This window comes from Vigna umbellata, chromosome 3 (assembly GCF_029865625.1).
Source record: "Vigna umbellata cultivar VRB3 chromosome 3, Vumbellata_1.0, whole genome shotgun sequence".
Taxonomy (NCBI): Eukaryota; Viridiplantae; Streptophyta; class Magnoliopsida; order Fabales; family Fabaceae; genus Vigna; species Vigna umbellata.
In genome coordinates this window covers 46452477-46469247 of record NC_142167.1, presented here as the reverse complement: position 1 = coordinate 46469247, position 16771 = coordinate 46452477, and the positions used below count along the sequence as shown (strand labels likewise).

The 16771-nt window shown below is 37.9% G+C and overlaps 1 protein-coding gene across 1 annotated transcript in view; it reads right to left on the bottom strand.

Moving 5' to 3' along the window:
* LOC148202712 (uncharacterized) overlaps nucleotides 1-16419 on the bottom strand; it is a 51465-nt gene extending 35046 nt beyond the window's left edge. Inside the window, exon 1 of the mRNA XM_088109678.1 lies at nucleotides 15973-16419. Coding sequence (XP_087965804.1) covers nucleotides 15973-16419 — 447 coding nt within the window. The remainder of the gene's footprint in view (nucleotides 1-15972) is intronic.
* Between the last annotated feature and the right edge of the window lie 352 nt (nucleotides 16420-16771).

The following is a 16771-nucleotide window of genomic DNA, read 5'->3' as shown; positions in this document are numbered from 1 at the left end:
AGCCCAAAGAGCATCATCCAATTTGAGAGACCAATCCTTTCTTGATGAAGTCACTATTTTTTCCAGGATCCTTTTTATCTCCCTGTTAGACACCTCAGCTTGTCCATTGGTTTGTGGATGATAAGGTGCAGCTACCTTATGTTTTACTCCATAGTGTTTGAGTACTTTCTCTAGCTGATAATTGCAAAAATGAGATCCTCCATCACTGATCAACACTCTTGGAGTACCAAAACGTGAGAATATCTGCCTCTTCAGGAATTTAATTACCATGCTAGCATCATTTTTAGGACAAGCTAATGCTTCCACCCATTTACTCACATAATCCACTACTACCAGAATATATTCATTGTTGAAAGATGGAGGGAAGGGTCCAACAAAGTCAATACCCCAACAATCAAAAACCTCAACCTCTAAAATACCTTGTAAAGGCATCTCATGACGTTTAGTGATTGTCCCTGCTCTTTGACATTTATCACAATTTCTAGCATGATTATGGGCATCTTTAAATAAAGTTGGCCAATAAAACTCTGATTGAAGGACTTTTGCTGCTGTTCTTTCTCCATTAAAATGTCCTCCATAAGGTGAATCATGACAATGCCAGAGAATTCCTTATGCTTCTTCATTTGTAACACATCTCCTCAGAAGATTATCTGCTCCAATTTTGAACAAATAAGGATCATCCCAAACAAACTGCTTGGCATCATGCAGAAATTTCTTTCTTTGTTGCCAAGTTAAATCTTCCGGCATGACCCTTGCAGCTTTGAAATTAGCCATATCAGCAAACCAGGGCCTCTGCTGAATATACATGAGTGATTCATCTGAAAAAGATTCCCAGATTTCAGACTCCTTGCTAGTGACCTCATTGTTGACTAACCGTGACAAATGATCAGCAATTGAGTTCTCACTTCCTTTCTTATCACGGATTTCTACATCAAATTCTTGCAATAGTAGTGCCCATCTAATCAGACGTGGCTTAGAATCTGGTTTTGTCAACAAATATTTGATAGCTGCATGATCTGTATAGACAGTCACCTTAGACCCAATAAGATAAGGTCTAAATTTCTCTAGAGCATACACAATGGCAAGAAATTCTTTCTCTGTGGTAGCATAATTCAATTGAGCATCGTTCAGAACCTTGCTAGCATAATTAATTGGATGAAACTTTTGTTCTTTCCGCTGGCCAAGGACAACTCCTATTGCATAATCACTTGCATCACACATTAATTCAAAATTTTGATTCCAATCTGGCGCTACAATTACTGGAGCTGACACTAACTTCTTCTTCAATATGTCGAAAGCTTTCAGACAGTCTTCATTCATCACAAAAGGAGCATCCTTCATCAAAAGATTACTCAATGGTTTAGCAATTTTTGAGAAATCTTTGATGAATCTTCTATAAAACCCAGCATGACCAAGAAAACTTCTAATCCCCTTTACATTTGTTGGTGGAGGTAGATTCTCAATGACTTCTACTTTAGCTTTGTCTACCTCAATTCCTTGAGCAGAGATTTTATTCCCCAACACAATTCCTTCAGTTACCATGAAATGACATTTCTCCCAATTAAGAACAAGATTTGTCTGAACACATCTTTTGAGGACAGTGTTCAAATTAGCCAAACATCTTTGGAAAGAATTTCCAAAAACTGAGAAATCATCCATGAATACTTCAATGCATTTTTCTAAGAGATCTGCAAAAATTGCCTGCATACACCTCTGAAACGTAGCTGGAGCATTACATAATCCAAAAGGCATCTTTCTATATGCAAAGATACCAAAAGGACAAGTAAAAGTCGTCTTCTCCTGGTCTTTTGGATCTACCACAATTTGATTGTATCCAGAATATCCATCTAGAAAACAATAGAAAGCATGCCCTGATAACCTTTCTAACATCTGATCCATGAAAGGAAGAGGAAAATGATCTTTCCCAGTAGCTTTATTCAGCTTCCTGTAATCAATGCACATACGCCAGCCAGTAACTGTCCGAGTAGGAATAAGTTCATTCTTATCATTATAAATTACTGTCATCCCACCTTTCTTTGGAACCACCTGTACTGGACTCACCCATTCACTATCAGAGATTGGATAGATGATACCCGCTTCTAGCAGTTTCAACACTTCTTTTCTGACCACCTCCTTCATAACAGGATTTAACCTTCTCTGTGGTTGAGCACTTGGTTTATAATCTTCTTCCATAAAAATCTTGTGCATGCAATAAGTTGGGCTAATACCTTTGAGATCTGATATTGACCACCCAATTGCTTCTTTGTTGGCTTTCAAAATTTCTATCAACTGCTCTTCTTCTTGTAGAGATAAAGAGTTATTGATGATGACTGGCTTTGTTCCATCTTCTTCTAGAAAAACATATTTCAGATGTGATGGCAATCTTTTTAATTCTGGTGTCTGTGCTTTGACTGCTTCTTCCTTATCAATTATTTCGAATATTGGATCTTCCTCCGGACTCTTTTTCAATGTTTCCAAGTCCATCAGACATTCATCAATCAATTTCTCTTCTTCTTCATCTAAATCTTCACATGCATCAATGAGAGTTTTTTCCAATGGAGAAATATTTCGCACCATCCTTTCTTGCACCATACAAACTTCATCAAGTTCATCAAATTGAAAACATGCTTTGTCATCATTTGGATATGTCATGGCCTTGGATACGTCAAAAGTGACTTCTTCATTATCAACTCTCATTTTAAGCTTACCATTCTCTACATCAATCAAAACTCTAGCAGTCTTCATAAAAGGCCTCCCAAGAATAAGAGGAACATCACTATTCCCTTCCATCTCCATCACAATAAAATCCACTGGGAATACAAATTTGTCAACCTTCACTAGAACATCTTCAACCACTCCATATGGATATTTAAGAGACCTGTCCGCCAATTGAAGAGCCATTCTGGTTGGTTTAATTTCCAACCCCTGAATTGTTCTGCACATGGAAAGCGGCATTAGATTAATGCTAGCTCCCAAATCAATCAATGCTCTTCCAACTTTCACATCTCCTATGGTGCATGGAATAGTGAAACTTCCTGGATGTTTAAGTTTAGGAGGTAGTTTCTGTATGATTGCACTACAGTTACCCTGTACATTGATAGTTTCCTTTTCAATGTACTTGTGTTTCTTTGTGAGGAGTTCCTTCAAAAACTTTGAATATGCTGGCATCTGTTGCAATGCTTCAGAGAATGGTATAGTGATCTCCAGCTTCTTAAACAACTCCATGAATCTTTCCAACTGCTTTTCTTTCTCCTTCCTTGAATAACTCTTTGGATAAGGAAGTGGCTTTTCATAATCTTTTTCTTTTTGTCTCTCCTCTCTCTCTTCTCTCTCTTTTTTTTCTCTCCTCTCCTCTTCTTTTTTTTTCTTTTTCTCTCTCTCAACTCTTTCTTTCCACTCACATGTTTCTTTTTCACTCTCACTCTCATTTTCTTTCTCCTCTCTTTCTTTTTTTCTCTCCTCTAACATTCTACCACTTCTGGTCACAACAGTTTTACACTCCTTTCTTAGATCATCATGTTTCATCTTGTCAACTATTCTCTCAACATAAACCTCCATATTTTTAAATGCAGCATCCACATGCTGACAATAAGACTCATTCGTCTTCAAGAATCTTTGGAAAGTCTCTTCAAGTTTTGTTGTTTTCTCAACTGGAGTAGATTGCATTTGCCATTTTTGTTGTTGCACTTGAACCATTGAGACCTGTTGTATTTCCTGTGGTATTTGAGAAAGCTTCATAATTACCTCTTCAAGCTGTTGAGAGATAATTGTATTTTGAATAAGCAAAGCATCATTTGATTGTAACAACTCCTTCTGACTAAGATATCCTCTTTCAATGTTGAAATCGTTGTCACTAGTAGCCATATTTTCAATAATTTCAGTTGCTTCCTCTGAAGTTTTCCAGTTAATGTTTCCTCCTCCTGAGGCATGAAGCATCATCTTAGTTTGTGAACCAAGACCTCCAAGGAAAGTTAGGACTACTTCTTCTTCTTTGAAACCATGCATGGGCGTTTTTCATAACAGGCTTTTATATCTGTCCCATGCATGCCCCAGTGATTCTTCCATGCCCTGCTTAAATGAAGAAATATCTTGCTTGCCTTTTGTCACCTTTGATTGTGGAAAGTACTTGTTTAAAAACTTTGTTACCACTGCTTCCCACTCTGTGAAACTTTCTTCTGGGAAGGAATTCAACCAAAGCTTAGCATTGCCTTCCAATGAGAAAGGAAACAAGCTAAGTTTGATAGCTTCGTTTGGCACCCCATTAATTTTGACTGTGTTGCAAATCTCATTGAATGTAGTGAGGTGCTCATATGGGCTTTCATGAGATAACCCATTGAATTGATTGCTCTTCACCAGTTGAATCAGTGCTGGTTTGACCTCCATATTAGCTGCATTGACTCTAGGTCTAGCTATACTGTTAAAGTGCTGAGGTCCAGCTATATTGGTGTAGTCAGCAGGAGTTCTTCTAACATTGTTGTTCTCCATATTTTCTGTGCTATGAACAGAACCTTGTGGTGATGGTTGCAACAGAGTTTCCGGAGGAGGGAAAAGTTCTCTAGATGTTCAAATTCTTCTCCTCCGTATACTCTCGTCTAAACCTTCAAGAAGAGGTTCTGTTGTTTTCTTGCTCCTTGTTCTAATTGCCTCCTGCATGCACAAGGAAACAACACCCTAGAAAAGATTTGTTAGCACAAAAAGATATAGGAAAAGATATAGATTCAGAAGATAAAAGATTCAGAGGATAAGATAAAATAAAATAAAATCTAAATCTAATCTAATCAAATAAAATAAAATAAAATAAAATCTAATCTAATAAAAACCGAAAAAATAAAAACAGAAAATAAAAACAGAAATTCAAAATTAAAGTCAAAGATAATCAATAATCACACAAATTAACCAGTTAAACCACGAGTCCCCGGCAACGGCGCCAAAAACTTGATGGACAAATTTATGAACACCAAAATATGATGTCACAAACTTGTTTTACAATCGGCAAGTATGACCGAGTCGTTTCAAGTAATAAACTTGGTAAGACCAAGTATCGTTCTCCCAAAGGACTCACGGCCTAGTTTAGTTATGTGATTTGTTGATTAGCTAGGACTTAAGAACGAAATAATTGGATTTTAATATGCAAAAGACGAAATTAAACATGTATGCATGAGGTTGATCAATGGCAAAAGCAAAAGACACGCACTTTCAATGAAAGATATATATGAATATGTTGTTGGGGTTCAATTTCATCTTATCCACTCTCATATATTTTAGGAATTCAACATTCAAATCATCATTGTTAATGCCACTCTCTAAAGTACCTTTCAAGAAGGCTTCTCCCTAATTACGAGTTCATACAATTCCTAGCATTCCTAATAATTAGTTCAAGTGCAGGAGCTTAAGGCAACCAATATACTTATTGGGAGAAATTCCTCGGATCTAGACTTCCCCGTACGTTCCCGTATCGACAAAATCAATAATCATGCATTGAATGAGTTAAACAAAGCAAGCATTAAGCAAAGAGGAAAAACCCTAACTAATGATGAAAGAAAGCATAAATCTTAGATTAAGATGCAAGCACAAATTCCATATATGAGAGCTTCAAAAGATTACATTGATTCCCCAACAAACATACAAGGTTTAGTTCACCATATTCATGGTGAACCTAGATGAACAATAATGAAAGAATGAAAGATAAAACCCTAGAAAGGTGAAGAGGTAGCCTGAGCATCCAAGATCCTCCTTCAAAGGGGTGGAAGAGAGAGTGTTTGCTTCGTCTTTGCCAAAGATACAAACCCTAGGACGTCCTAAAGCTTATATACTATTCTAAAATTACAAAAAATCTAGGTCCAAGCCCATAAGTGTGCCACTCAGCGGTAAAGTGCCGCTCAGCGGTAAGTGCGTGAGTAGTTTCTTCCCCTCAGCGGCCATTTTGCCCCTCAGCGGTCCTCCCGTGAGCTCCTGAGTACCGCTCAGCGGTAAACTGCCGCTGAGCGGTACTTGCGACTTGTCCTTTTGCACTTTTTGATGTCTTTTCTGATTCCATCTCTCTCCTTCTTCACTTCTTTCACTAAATTCACCTTAAAACCTGCACAAAAACACTGAAATCAAGCATAAACCTGTCCAGCTCTCTTATTTCTGAAAATATGCAGAAAAACTTGATTTCAAGCTAGTTTCTAAGTATAAAGGTTGCTTTTAGTATCAATTTTAAGCATGAAAATAACAGTTTTTTATCTATTATCAGGAGGCAGCACCGACGGAGGCAGCAGTGGCAGAGGCAATAGCGACGACCACCAATGGCGCGACGATGAACGAAGGAGGCACCGAAAAAATGACAACGAGCAGGGCCTTCCGCGAACACTGAAAAGAAGGAGGCAGGCGAGACCAAGCAGCACAGCGGTGGCGGCGCGGCGAGCCAAGGAGTGGTAGTGGTGGTGGTGGTGGACGCGAGGAGGAAGAACGCGAATGCAGGAAGAAGACGTGCAAATGAAACTGAGGTTTGGTTTAAAATATGAATTGGGGATTATACCTCGGTTACTTGAAAAAACTGAAGCAATAACACCATGCGTGACTAACGACCTTGGTTCCTTGCTGAACCGATGCCTTATCTCTGGCGTAGCAGGCAATGTACCTAGCAACGTGGCAGGAGCAGGTGTAGCAGACGTTTAGGCCTAGGTTCCTTGTTGAACCGATGCCTTAGCTGTGACTAACGACCTCGGTTCCTTGCTGAACCGATGCCTTAGCTCGGGCGTAGCAGGCAAAGTACTTGGCAACGTAGTAGGAGCAGGTGTAGCATACGTTTAGGCCTCGGCTACTGATGACAAATTTATGAACACCGAAAAACGGTGCCACAAACTTGTTTAACCCTCGGCAAGTGTGACCGAATCGTATCAAGTAATAAACTCGGTAAGACCAAGTATCTTTCTCCCAAAGGACTCACTGCCTAGTTAGCTATATGATTTGTTGATTATTTAAGACTTATGAACAATTGATTTTAGGTTTAAATGCAAAAGACAATAATTAAACATGGATGCATGAATTTGATCAATGGAAAAGAGGAATACAAACACTTTAATGAATTAGATGGATGAGTATGTTGTTGGGGTTATCAATTTCATCTAATCCACTCTCATATACTTTTAGGAATTCATCATTCGTTTCATCAATGCTAATGCCACTCTCTAAATCACCTTGCAAGAAGGCCTATCCTTAATTATGAGTTCATACAATTCCTAGCATCCCTAATAATTAATTCTGAAGCACAGAAGCTTAAAGGCAACCAATATGCTATTGGGAGATTTTCCCCGGATCTAGATTTCCCCGTACGTTCCCATATCGACAAAATCAATAATCATGGCATCGAATGAGTTAAACAATGCATGCTTTGAGCAAAGAGGAAAAACCCTAACTAATGATGAAAGAAAGCATGTATCTTAAAATAAGATGTTTAAACACAAATTCCATATGTGAGAGTTTCACAAGATTACATTGATTCCCCAACAACAATACAAGGTTTAGTTCACCATATTAATCGTGAAACTAGATGAACAATAATGAAAGAATGAAAATAGAACCCTAGAAAGAGGAGTAGGTAGCCTGAGCATGCAAGATCTTCCTCCAAGGGGTGGAAAAGAGAGTGTTTACTTCGTCTCCAGCCAAAGATACAAATCCTAGGACATCCTAAAGCTTATATACTATTCTAAAATATACAGAAAATTAGGGTCCAGCCCAAAATAGTGCCACTCAGCGGTAAACTACCGCTCAGCGGTAAGTGCGTGAGTTGATTCTTCCCCTCAGCGACATTTTCACCCCTCAGCGGAGCCAACGTGATTTCCTGACTGCCGCTCAGCGGTAAACTGCCGCTGAGCGGTAGTTGCGACTTCTCCTTTTGCACTTTTTGAGTTCTTTTCTGATTCCATCTCTATCCTTCTTCACTTCTTTCACCATTTTCACCTTAAAACCTGCATAAAACACTAAAATCAAGCATAAACCTTTCCAGCTCTCTTACTTCCAAAAATATGCACAAAAGCATGATTCCAAGCTAGTTTCTAAGTGTTAAAGGTTTCTTTTAGTATCAATTTTAAGCATGAAAATAACAGTTTTTCAACTATTATCACAACCCCAAACTTAGAACTTTGCTTGTCCTCAAGAAAACAAGATGTAACTCAATCTTCTACCAATCAATACAGTGGTTTACTCATTCAAAAATCCTCTTTTCAAGATAAGTAAAAACTTCAATTAAGCTCATGACAAAGACTTCAATCAAGACATACACATGCTTTAGTGTTCACAAAGTCACTTAATATCCAACAAATGCTATTTTTCATGAATGATCAATCAACTAAGCATGGATGTTTATGTGCTCATGGAATATTTCCTCACTAGGTAAAGTGTTTCACTCAAACACAAGTGGATAAGAGGTAATCACTCATTCACTATACTATCTTAGTGTCACATGAATTGATTTTGCCTTTCATTTAACCAAAATCAAATGTATTCACAACAATCATCAGCAAACCATCATAACAGGCAAAATTTCCAATTGAGTACATCAAACCCTATTCTAAAAACAAGTGATTGATAAAACAAATCTTACTTTAGTGCTTTGAAAAACTCAGCCCCATCAATGATGCTCTCTCCCAACCCCAAACTTAGATGGAAAACTAGTGAGAAAGTGAGTGGAAGGGAGATTTTCTAAAAAGGAATGAAAGGAAAAATGTAGAGAATCTTTGGAAAAGTGTTTAGGAGTGTGTGTGCAGAGAAGAATCTGAAAATAGAGGCCAAAGCGTGACTTAGGGTATAAAAATACCCTAATGGGCTCGGGTTCCACTAAGGGGCAACCTAAGCCCATTCTGCGATACCACCGCTCAGCGGCACTTTCGTGTTGTGCTTTTCTTCTTCCTAGCTTACCCTAGGTGCCTTCTATTCATGCCTCTCACTTGCTCCCTCTAATTAAGTTCTCAGATCACTTAAACATTCAATCCCTATCATGCAACTAAAGCAGAATCAAAACAAACAATACAGATAAAATCAATCAACTGGGTTGCCTCCCAGGTAGCGCTTGTTTAACGTCACGAGCCTGACCCAAAATCCTCCAGCACCCTTCAGTAGATGCAAATCTTTCTTACCAACACCCATCAGTAGGTGTATACAAACATAGTATCCTTCAGTAGATACTCTTCCACCTAACATCCATCAGTAGATGTAAACCCTGTAACAAACTTATAACAAAACAAAAATACCCAAAAGTTCAAAATTACATCACCAAACCAAACATTAAGAGTTCTTAAATCACTGGGTTCCCTCCCAGCAAGCGCTCTTTTAACGTCACTAGCTTGACCCAATAAAGCTCATGTTCCATCTTCTTTTTCTTCTTTCTACTGAACTTCTTCAGAAATTTGATCAAACCAGGAACCTGTTGCAATGTCTCCATCATAGGAACTTTAATCTCCAATTTCTTGAAGATTTCCATAAAGCGCTCAAATTTCTTCTTCCTATGATACTTCTTTGGATGAGGAAGAGGTTTTTCATATGATTCTTTCTTTTTTTCTCTCGTCCTCTTTTTCTTTTCTCTCACTTTCTTTTTGCTCTTTTTCTTTTCTCTTATTTTTTTTTACCTTCTCTTTTTCTTCTCAACTTCTTTATTTTCACACAAATTTTCTTTCTCTCTTTTCTCTCAACCACTTCTTTTTCCAACTCAACTTTTTCAACATTTACACTCACTAGCACTTCACACTCTTCCCTGGGGTTAATCTCAGTATTAGCCCCACAATTCTTGTCAAGCCTTTCTTCCAACTGCTTAGTGATCTGACCCACTTGAATCTCCAAGATTTTAATAGCGGCTTCAGTGCTCTTTTGAGAAGATTCAATTTTCTGTATGAATTGCTGAAGAGTTTCTTCCAACCTTGTTGATCTTTCATTAAGTATAGAAATTTGTTGCCATAAGGTTGGTTGTTGCTGTTGCTTGTTAAATTCCCCGGATCTAGACTTCCCCGTACGCGCCCGTATCGACAAAACCAATAATCATGCATCGAATGAGTTAAACAATGCAAGCATTACGCAAAGAGGAAAAACCCTAACTAATGATGAAAGAAAGCATAGATCTTAAATAAAAGATGTAAAAACAAATTCCATATATGAGAGCTTCAAAAGATTACATTGATTCCCCAACAAACATACAGAGTTTAGTTCACCATATTCATGGTGAACCTAGATGTATAACAATGAAAGAATGAAAGATAAAACCCTAAAAAGGTGAAGAGGAAGCCTCAGCATCCAAGATCCTCCTTCAAAGGGGTGGAATAGAGAGTGTTTGCTTCGTTCCAGCCAAAGATACCTAACCCTAGGAAACCCTAAAGCTTATATATTTTTTGTAAATTACAGAAAATTAGGTCCAAGCCCATAAAAGTGCTGCTCAGCGGTAAGTGCGTGAGTCGTTTCTTCCCCTCAGCGGCCATTTTGCCCCTCAGCGGACCTCCCGTAAGCTCCTGATTGCCGCTCACCGGTAAATTGCCGCTGAGCGGTGACTTCGACTTCTCCTTTTGCACTTTTTGATGTCTTTTCTGATTCCATCTCTCTCCTTCTTCACTTCTTTCACCAAATTCACCTTAAAACCTGCACAAAAACACTGAAATCAAGCATAAACTTGTCCAGCTCTCTTATTTCTGAAAATATGAAGTAAAGCATGATTTCAAGCTATTTTCTAAGTGTAAAGGTTGCTTTTTGTGTCAATTTTAAGCATGAAAATAACAGTTTTTCAACTGTTATCAGTCTGTCCAGCTTGCCCACTTTGTCCTTGACCAATGCTTGGGTGTGGTTTCCACCCTTGATTGAAATTACCCTGACGGTATGGAAATTGATTGGCCATGAAGTTAACATCCTCGAAGGCTTCTGCTGGAAAGGCGCATTGACCATTGATATGGTCACCCCCACATAATTCACACAATTGTGGTTGAACCTATGCAACAGTCTTTAACTCTTTTGGCAGTTGTGCAAGTGTTTTTGTGAGATTCTCCAATTGTTGAGTTAGTATCTTGTTCTAAGCTAGCAAGGCGTCATTGGATTGCAACTGTAGAACTCCTTTTTGTTGAATAGGAGCTCCTGTTTCACTATTCAGCTCATTATCATTAGTAGCCATGTTTTCAATTATTTTCGTAGCTTCCTCTGGAGTCTTCCATTTGATATTGCCTCTAGCTGAGGCGTCAAGCATCATCTTTGTTTGTGAACCAAGACCTCCAAGGAAGATTAGGACTACTTCTACCTCGTCAAATCCATGTGTGGGAGTCTTTCTTAATAGGCTTATGTACCTGTCCCATGCATGACCTAGTGATTCCTCCATTCCTTGCTTGAAAGATGAGATCTCTTGCTTTCCTTTGTTGACCTTGAAGAATTGAGTGCCCATATAGTTAAATTCTTGACCGAATTGCATCCTGCAGGCATTAGGCACAAAACCCTAAAAACAATTGTTAGCACAAAAAGATAGAGAAGATATAAAATAAGAGATAAGAAGATTAAATAAAAACAAAAAAAAATAAAAACAGAAAACAGAAAAAAATAAAAACAGAAAATAAAATAAAATAAAATAAAATAAAATAAAATAATATAAAATAAAATAAAATAAAATAAAATAAAAACCGAAAAATAAAAACAGAAATTCAAAACAGAAATTCAAAATTCGAAATTTAAAATTCAAAATTGAAAAACAAGTTAAAGATAATCAATAATCACACAAATAAACTAGTTAAACCACGAGTACCCGACAACGGTGCCAAAAACTTGATGACAAATTTATGAACACCGAAAAACGGCGCCACAAACTTGTTTAACAATCGGCAAGTGTGACCGAATCGTATCAAGTAATAAAACTCGGTAAGACCAAGTATCGTTCTCCCAAAGGACTCACGACCTAGTTAGTTATATGATTTGTTGATTATTTAAGACTTGTGAACAATTGATTGTAGGTTTTAAATGCAAAAGACAGTAATTAAACATGTATGCATGAATTTGATCAATGGAAAAGAGGAAAACAAACACTTTAATGAATTAAATGGATGAGTATGTTGTTGGGGTTATCAATTTCATCTTGTTCACTCTCATATACTTTAGGAATTGATAACAGTTGAAAAACTGTTATTTTCATGCTTAAAATTGATACTAAAAGCAACCTTTAGACTTAGAAACTAGCTTGAAATCATGCTTTTATCTATATTTTCATAAATATGAGAGCTGGACAGGTTTATGCTTGATTTAAGTGTTTTTGTGCAGGTTTTGAGGTGAATTTGGTGAAAGAAGTGAAGAATGAGAGAGATGACATTAGAAAAGACAAGAAAGAGTGCAAAAGTAGAAGCCGAAGGCACCGCTCAGCGGCATTTTACCGCTGAGCGGCACTCAGGAGGTTGCGGGAGTCACGCTGAGGGGCAAACTGGCCGCTGAGGGGAAGAAACGTGAAGCGCAATCACCGCTGAGCGGTATTTACCGCTGAGCGGCACTTTTATGGACTTGGGCTTTTGTAATCTTTTGTAATTCTAAACTAGTATATAAGGACTTACACGTCCTAGAATTAGTATCTTTGGCAGAAACGAGGCAAACACTCTCTCTTTCACCCCTTTGAAGGAGGATCTTGGATGCTCAGGCTACCTCTTCACCTTTATTGGGTTTATTCTTTCATACTTTCATTGTAATTCATCTAGGTTCACCATGAATATGGTGAACTAAACCTTGTATGTTTGTTGGGGAGTCAAAGTAATCTCTTGAAGCTCTCATATATGGATTTGTTGAGTACATCTTTGAATTAAGACATATGCTTTCTTTCATCATTAGTTAGGGTTTTTCCTCTTCGATTAATGCTTGCATTGTTTAACTCATTCTAATGCATGATCATTGGTTTTGTTGATACGGACACGTACGGGGAAATCTAGATCCGGGGAATTTCTCCCAATATTATACTGACAATATTATATTGGTTGCCTTAAGCTCCTGCGCAAAATAAACTAATCATTAGGAATGCTAGGAATTGTATGAACTATTTGATTAGGGAGAAGCCATCTAGAATGGTACTTTAGAGAGTGGCATTAACAATGATGATTTGAATGTTGAATTCCTAAAATGTATGAGAGTGGATGAGATGAAATTGACCCCCAACAACATATTCATTCATATATTCCATTGAAAGTGTTTATCTTTTGTCTTTGCCATTGATCAAAATTCATGCATACATGTTTATTTTCTGTCTTGCATTTTAAACCCAAATATTTCGTTTGTAAGTCTTAGTTAATCAAGAAACCACATAACTAAACTAGGCCGTGAGTCCTTTGGGAAGAACGATACTTGGTCTTACCAAGTTTTATTACTTGAACGATTCGGTCATACTTGCCGATTGTGAAACAAGTTTGTGACATCATATTTTGGTGCTTACAAATTTGTCCATCAAGTTTTTGGCGCCGTTGCCGGGGATTCGTGGTTTAACTGGTTAATTTGTGTGATTATTGATTATCTTTGACTTTAATTTTGAATTTCTGTTTTTATTTTTTCTGTTTTTATTTTTTTTTTTATCTTTTTAGATTTGATTTTTATCCTTTAGGTTAGATTTTATTTTTATCTTTTTAGATTAGATTTTATTTTAAATTGCGAATTTTTATTTTATTTTATTTTTCTGTTTTTATTTTTCAGTTTGTATTTTATTTGATTTTATTTTATTTTTTTTCTGTTTTCTGTTTTTTTTATTTTTCGGTTTTTTATTTTATTTTTTTAGATTAGATTTTATTTTATTTTATTAGATTTTATTTTTTTTTTTAGGTTAGATTTTACTTTATTCTTATTCTATTTTTTAGATTAGGTTTTATTCTATTTTATTTGATTCTATCTTCTAAATCTTTTATCTTCTTATATCTTTTCAATCTTTATTTTCTTCTATATCTTTTTGTGCTAACAAATCTTTTCTAGGGTTTTGTTTTCTTGTGCATGCAGGAGGCAATTCGAACTAGAAGTAAGAAAACAACAGAACCACTACTTGAAGGGCTAGACGAGAGTAGAAGGAGGAGAAGAATCAGAACGTCCAGAGAACTTTTCCCTTCTCCTGAAACTCTCCTACAATCATCACCACAAGGTTCTGTTCATAGCACAGGGAGTATGGAGAACAATAATAATGCTAGAAGAACTCTTGCAGATTACACTAATCTTGCTGGACCTCAGCACTTCAATAGCATAGCTCGACCTAGAGTCAATGCAGCCAACATGGAGGTCAAACCAGCATTAATTCAACTGGTAAAGAGTAATCAATTTAATGGGTTATCACATGAAAGCCCATATGAGCACCTTACAACATTTAATGAGATCTGTAACACGGTCAAGATTAATGGGGTGCCTGACGAAGCTATCAAACTTAGCTTGTTTCCTTTCTCATTGGGAGGCAATGCTAAGCTTTGGTTGAACTCTTTTCCAGAAGAAAGTTTCACGGAGTGGGAAGCAGTGGTTGCAAAGTTTTTGAATAAATACTTCCCACAATCTAAAGTGACTAAGGGAAAGCAAGAGATATCTTCATTCAAGTAGGGCATGGAAGAATCACTTGGACATGCATGGGATAGGTATAAAAGCTTGTTACGTAAAACTCCCACGCATGGCTTTGAAGATCAAGAAGTAGTCCTAACTTTCCTTGGAGGGCTTGGTTCACAAACCAAGATGATGCTAGATGCCTCAGCTGGAGGCAATATCAAATGGAAGACTCCAGAGGAAGCAACTGAAATCATTGAAAATATGGCTACAAGTGATAATGAGCTGCACAATGAAAGAGGAGCTCCTATGCCACAGAAAGGGGTTCTACAATTACAAACGCATGATGCTCTGCTAGCACAGAATAAAATTCTAACTCAACAGCTAGAGACTCTGACAAAAACTTTGGCTCAATTACTGATGAGAGGGTCGCACCTCCCAACAAAAGTTGTGCATAGAAGAATGCAGTATAGACTAGGAAGTGACTCCTAGGTCGTCTCTCAAGGACCAAATTGGGTTCAGTCTCAGATCAACACGTAGTGGGGGGGGGGTTTGAAAGTGTTTTTGTGATTTTAAACGAACTGAATTTAAAACTGGAAATTAAATACAACCAAAACATAATTGAAAATGCGGAAAGAAATGTGGAAAACAATAAGACCGAACGGTCTCTAAAGAAAGACGAAACAATTTTACATTGAGACCGAACAATATCTAAAGCAAGTGAGGCAAGTGAAATGCAGGAAAGAAAAACTCGAAACTGAACAATAAAAGTAACACTGAACAGTAGAACTTAAAACCGAACAAAGTAGACAACATAGTGAACGTAAACAATAAACTGAACAATGCAATAGATAAATATCCAAACACAATTAAAGCTATTAAAATGCAATGTTGAGCTAACAAATTAAATGCACATTGAAATAAAGCTTGGAAATTGTAAACCAAAATCACCACCGATTCAAGCACCAACACAATATAAAGAAACCTTCTAGAGCTAAAGCAAAATAAAAGACAAATTAAAAGAAAATGCTTTTCTCAAAGAAAAGTGCAAATGAGCGTGTGTGCTCTTAATTGAAAACGCTTTCTCCACTCACTCCCTCAGTAATCAAGCAACGAGTACTACCATGCTATTAAAGACATTCTCCATCCTATTCTAAGAAAAGAAGAATTTAAAATCGAAAGTCACGTGGTGCCTTTTCCTTCCAGCTGTGACAACACACTACTTTCTCCATGCCAAGTCGCGACGCGCTGCTCTCCCATTGAATCACCATTTCATTCTCCGAAGTAAAAACTAAAATCGATAACTACTACTGGAATAGAAAAAACAGTGCACATCATCCCAGCCAACCCAGTCAGGCCGTAATTTCCAACTCAACTCCGTGCAGCACCATTTGACGTGACTTCACTGCACACACCCAATATTGAAGCAATACTTCTTCCAAATGAAATCAGCCCTTGTCACCAAGAAAAATAAAAATGTGCTACTGCTCCTACTTGCATCACCGTTTCCTCTCCTAAAATGAAATCAACTGTGTGCTTCTTTCTTTTCTCCTCTCGGTGTTTCTCTTCACCCATTCTCCATCCCGTAACCTTCCATAGCAAAAAAATATGTCCGTTCTCTCCAGGTTGCGGCTGAACGTAACCCTCCTTATTGCCAATTCCAGGACTTGCTTTTGTGCCCTCTTTTCCTGACCCGTGTTGCTGCTGTCCGCGTGGTGGATTTCTGTGTGCACCTCTCCATGAAGAATGAACGTTGTTGCTGCTGGAAAATGAATGAATGTGGCTGCTTCTCATGTGGGCCGCTGTGTGGAGTGTGTACATCCAGCAAAGGCCGTGAGCTTCACTCTTTCTTTCTCTTCCGTGAATTAAAACCTGCTGGACCTCCGAGTTTGCCCCTGGACGTCTCCTCAACGTGGCTGCTTGATCATGGGCTGTGACCATGTGCGTGGAGTGAAGTGTTGCTGGACACTCCTTCTCTCACGTGGGCCTCTTCCTTGCTGGACCGTGAGAAGTTGGTAGAAAATGAAGCTCCGCGTGAATTGTTGGATCCTTCTCTCCGTAGCCTCTACTGAAACGCCCCAATGTAGGCCATCACATTGCTCAATCATTCTCTCACCCATGTGCCTCTTCCATTGTGCACCTCCTTCACGTTGTTAGCTGCTCCAGATTAATTTGTCTGTGGGCCCTTTTTGCCAAGCTGCTGTCCGCGTGAAGGCTGAATGTTAATTCAATAATTGCTTCCAATTGAAGGCCTGTTGAATGCGTTGCTTCTGCTTTTGCCACCACATGCTGC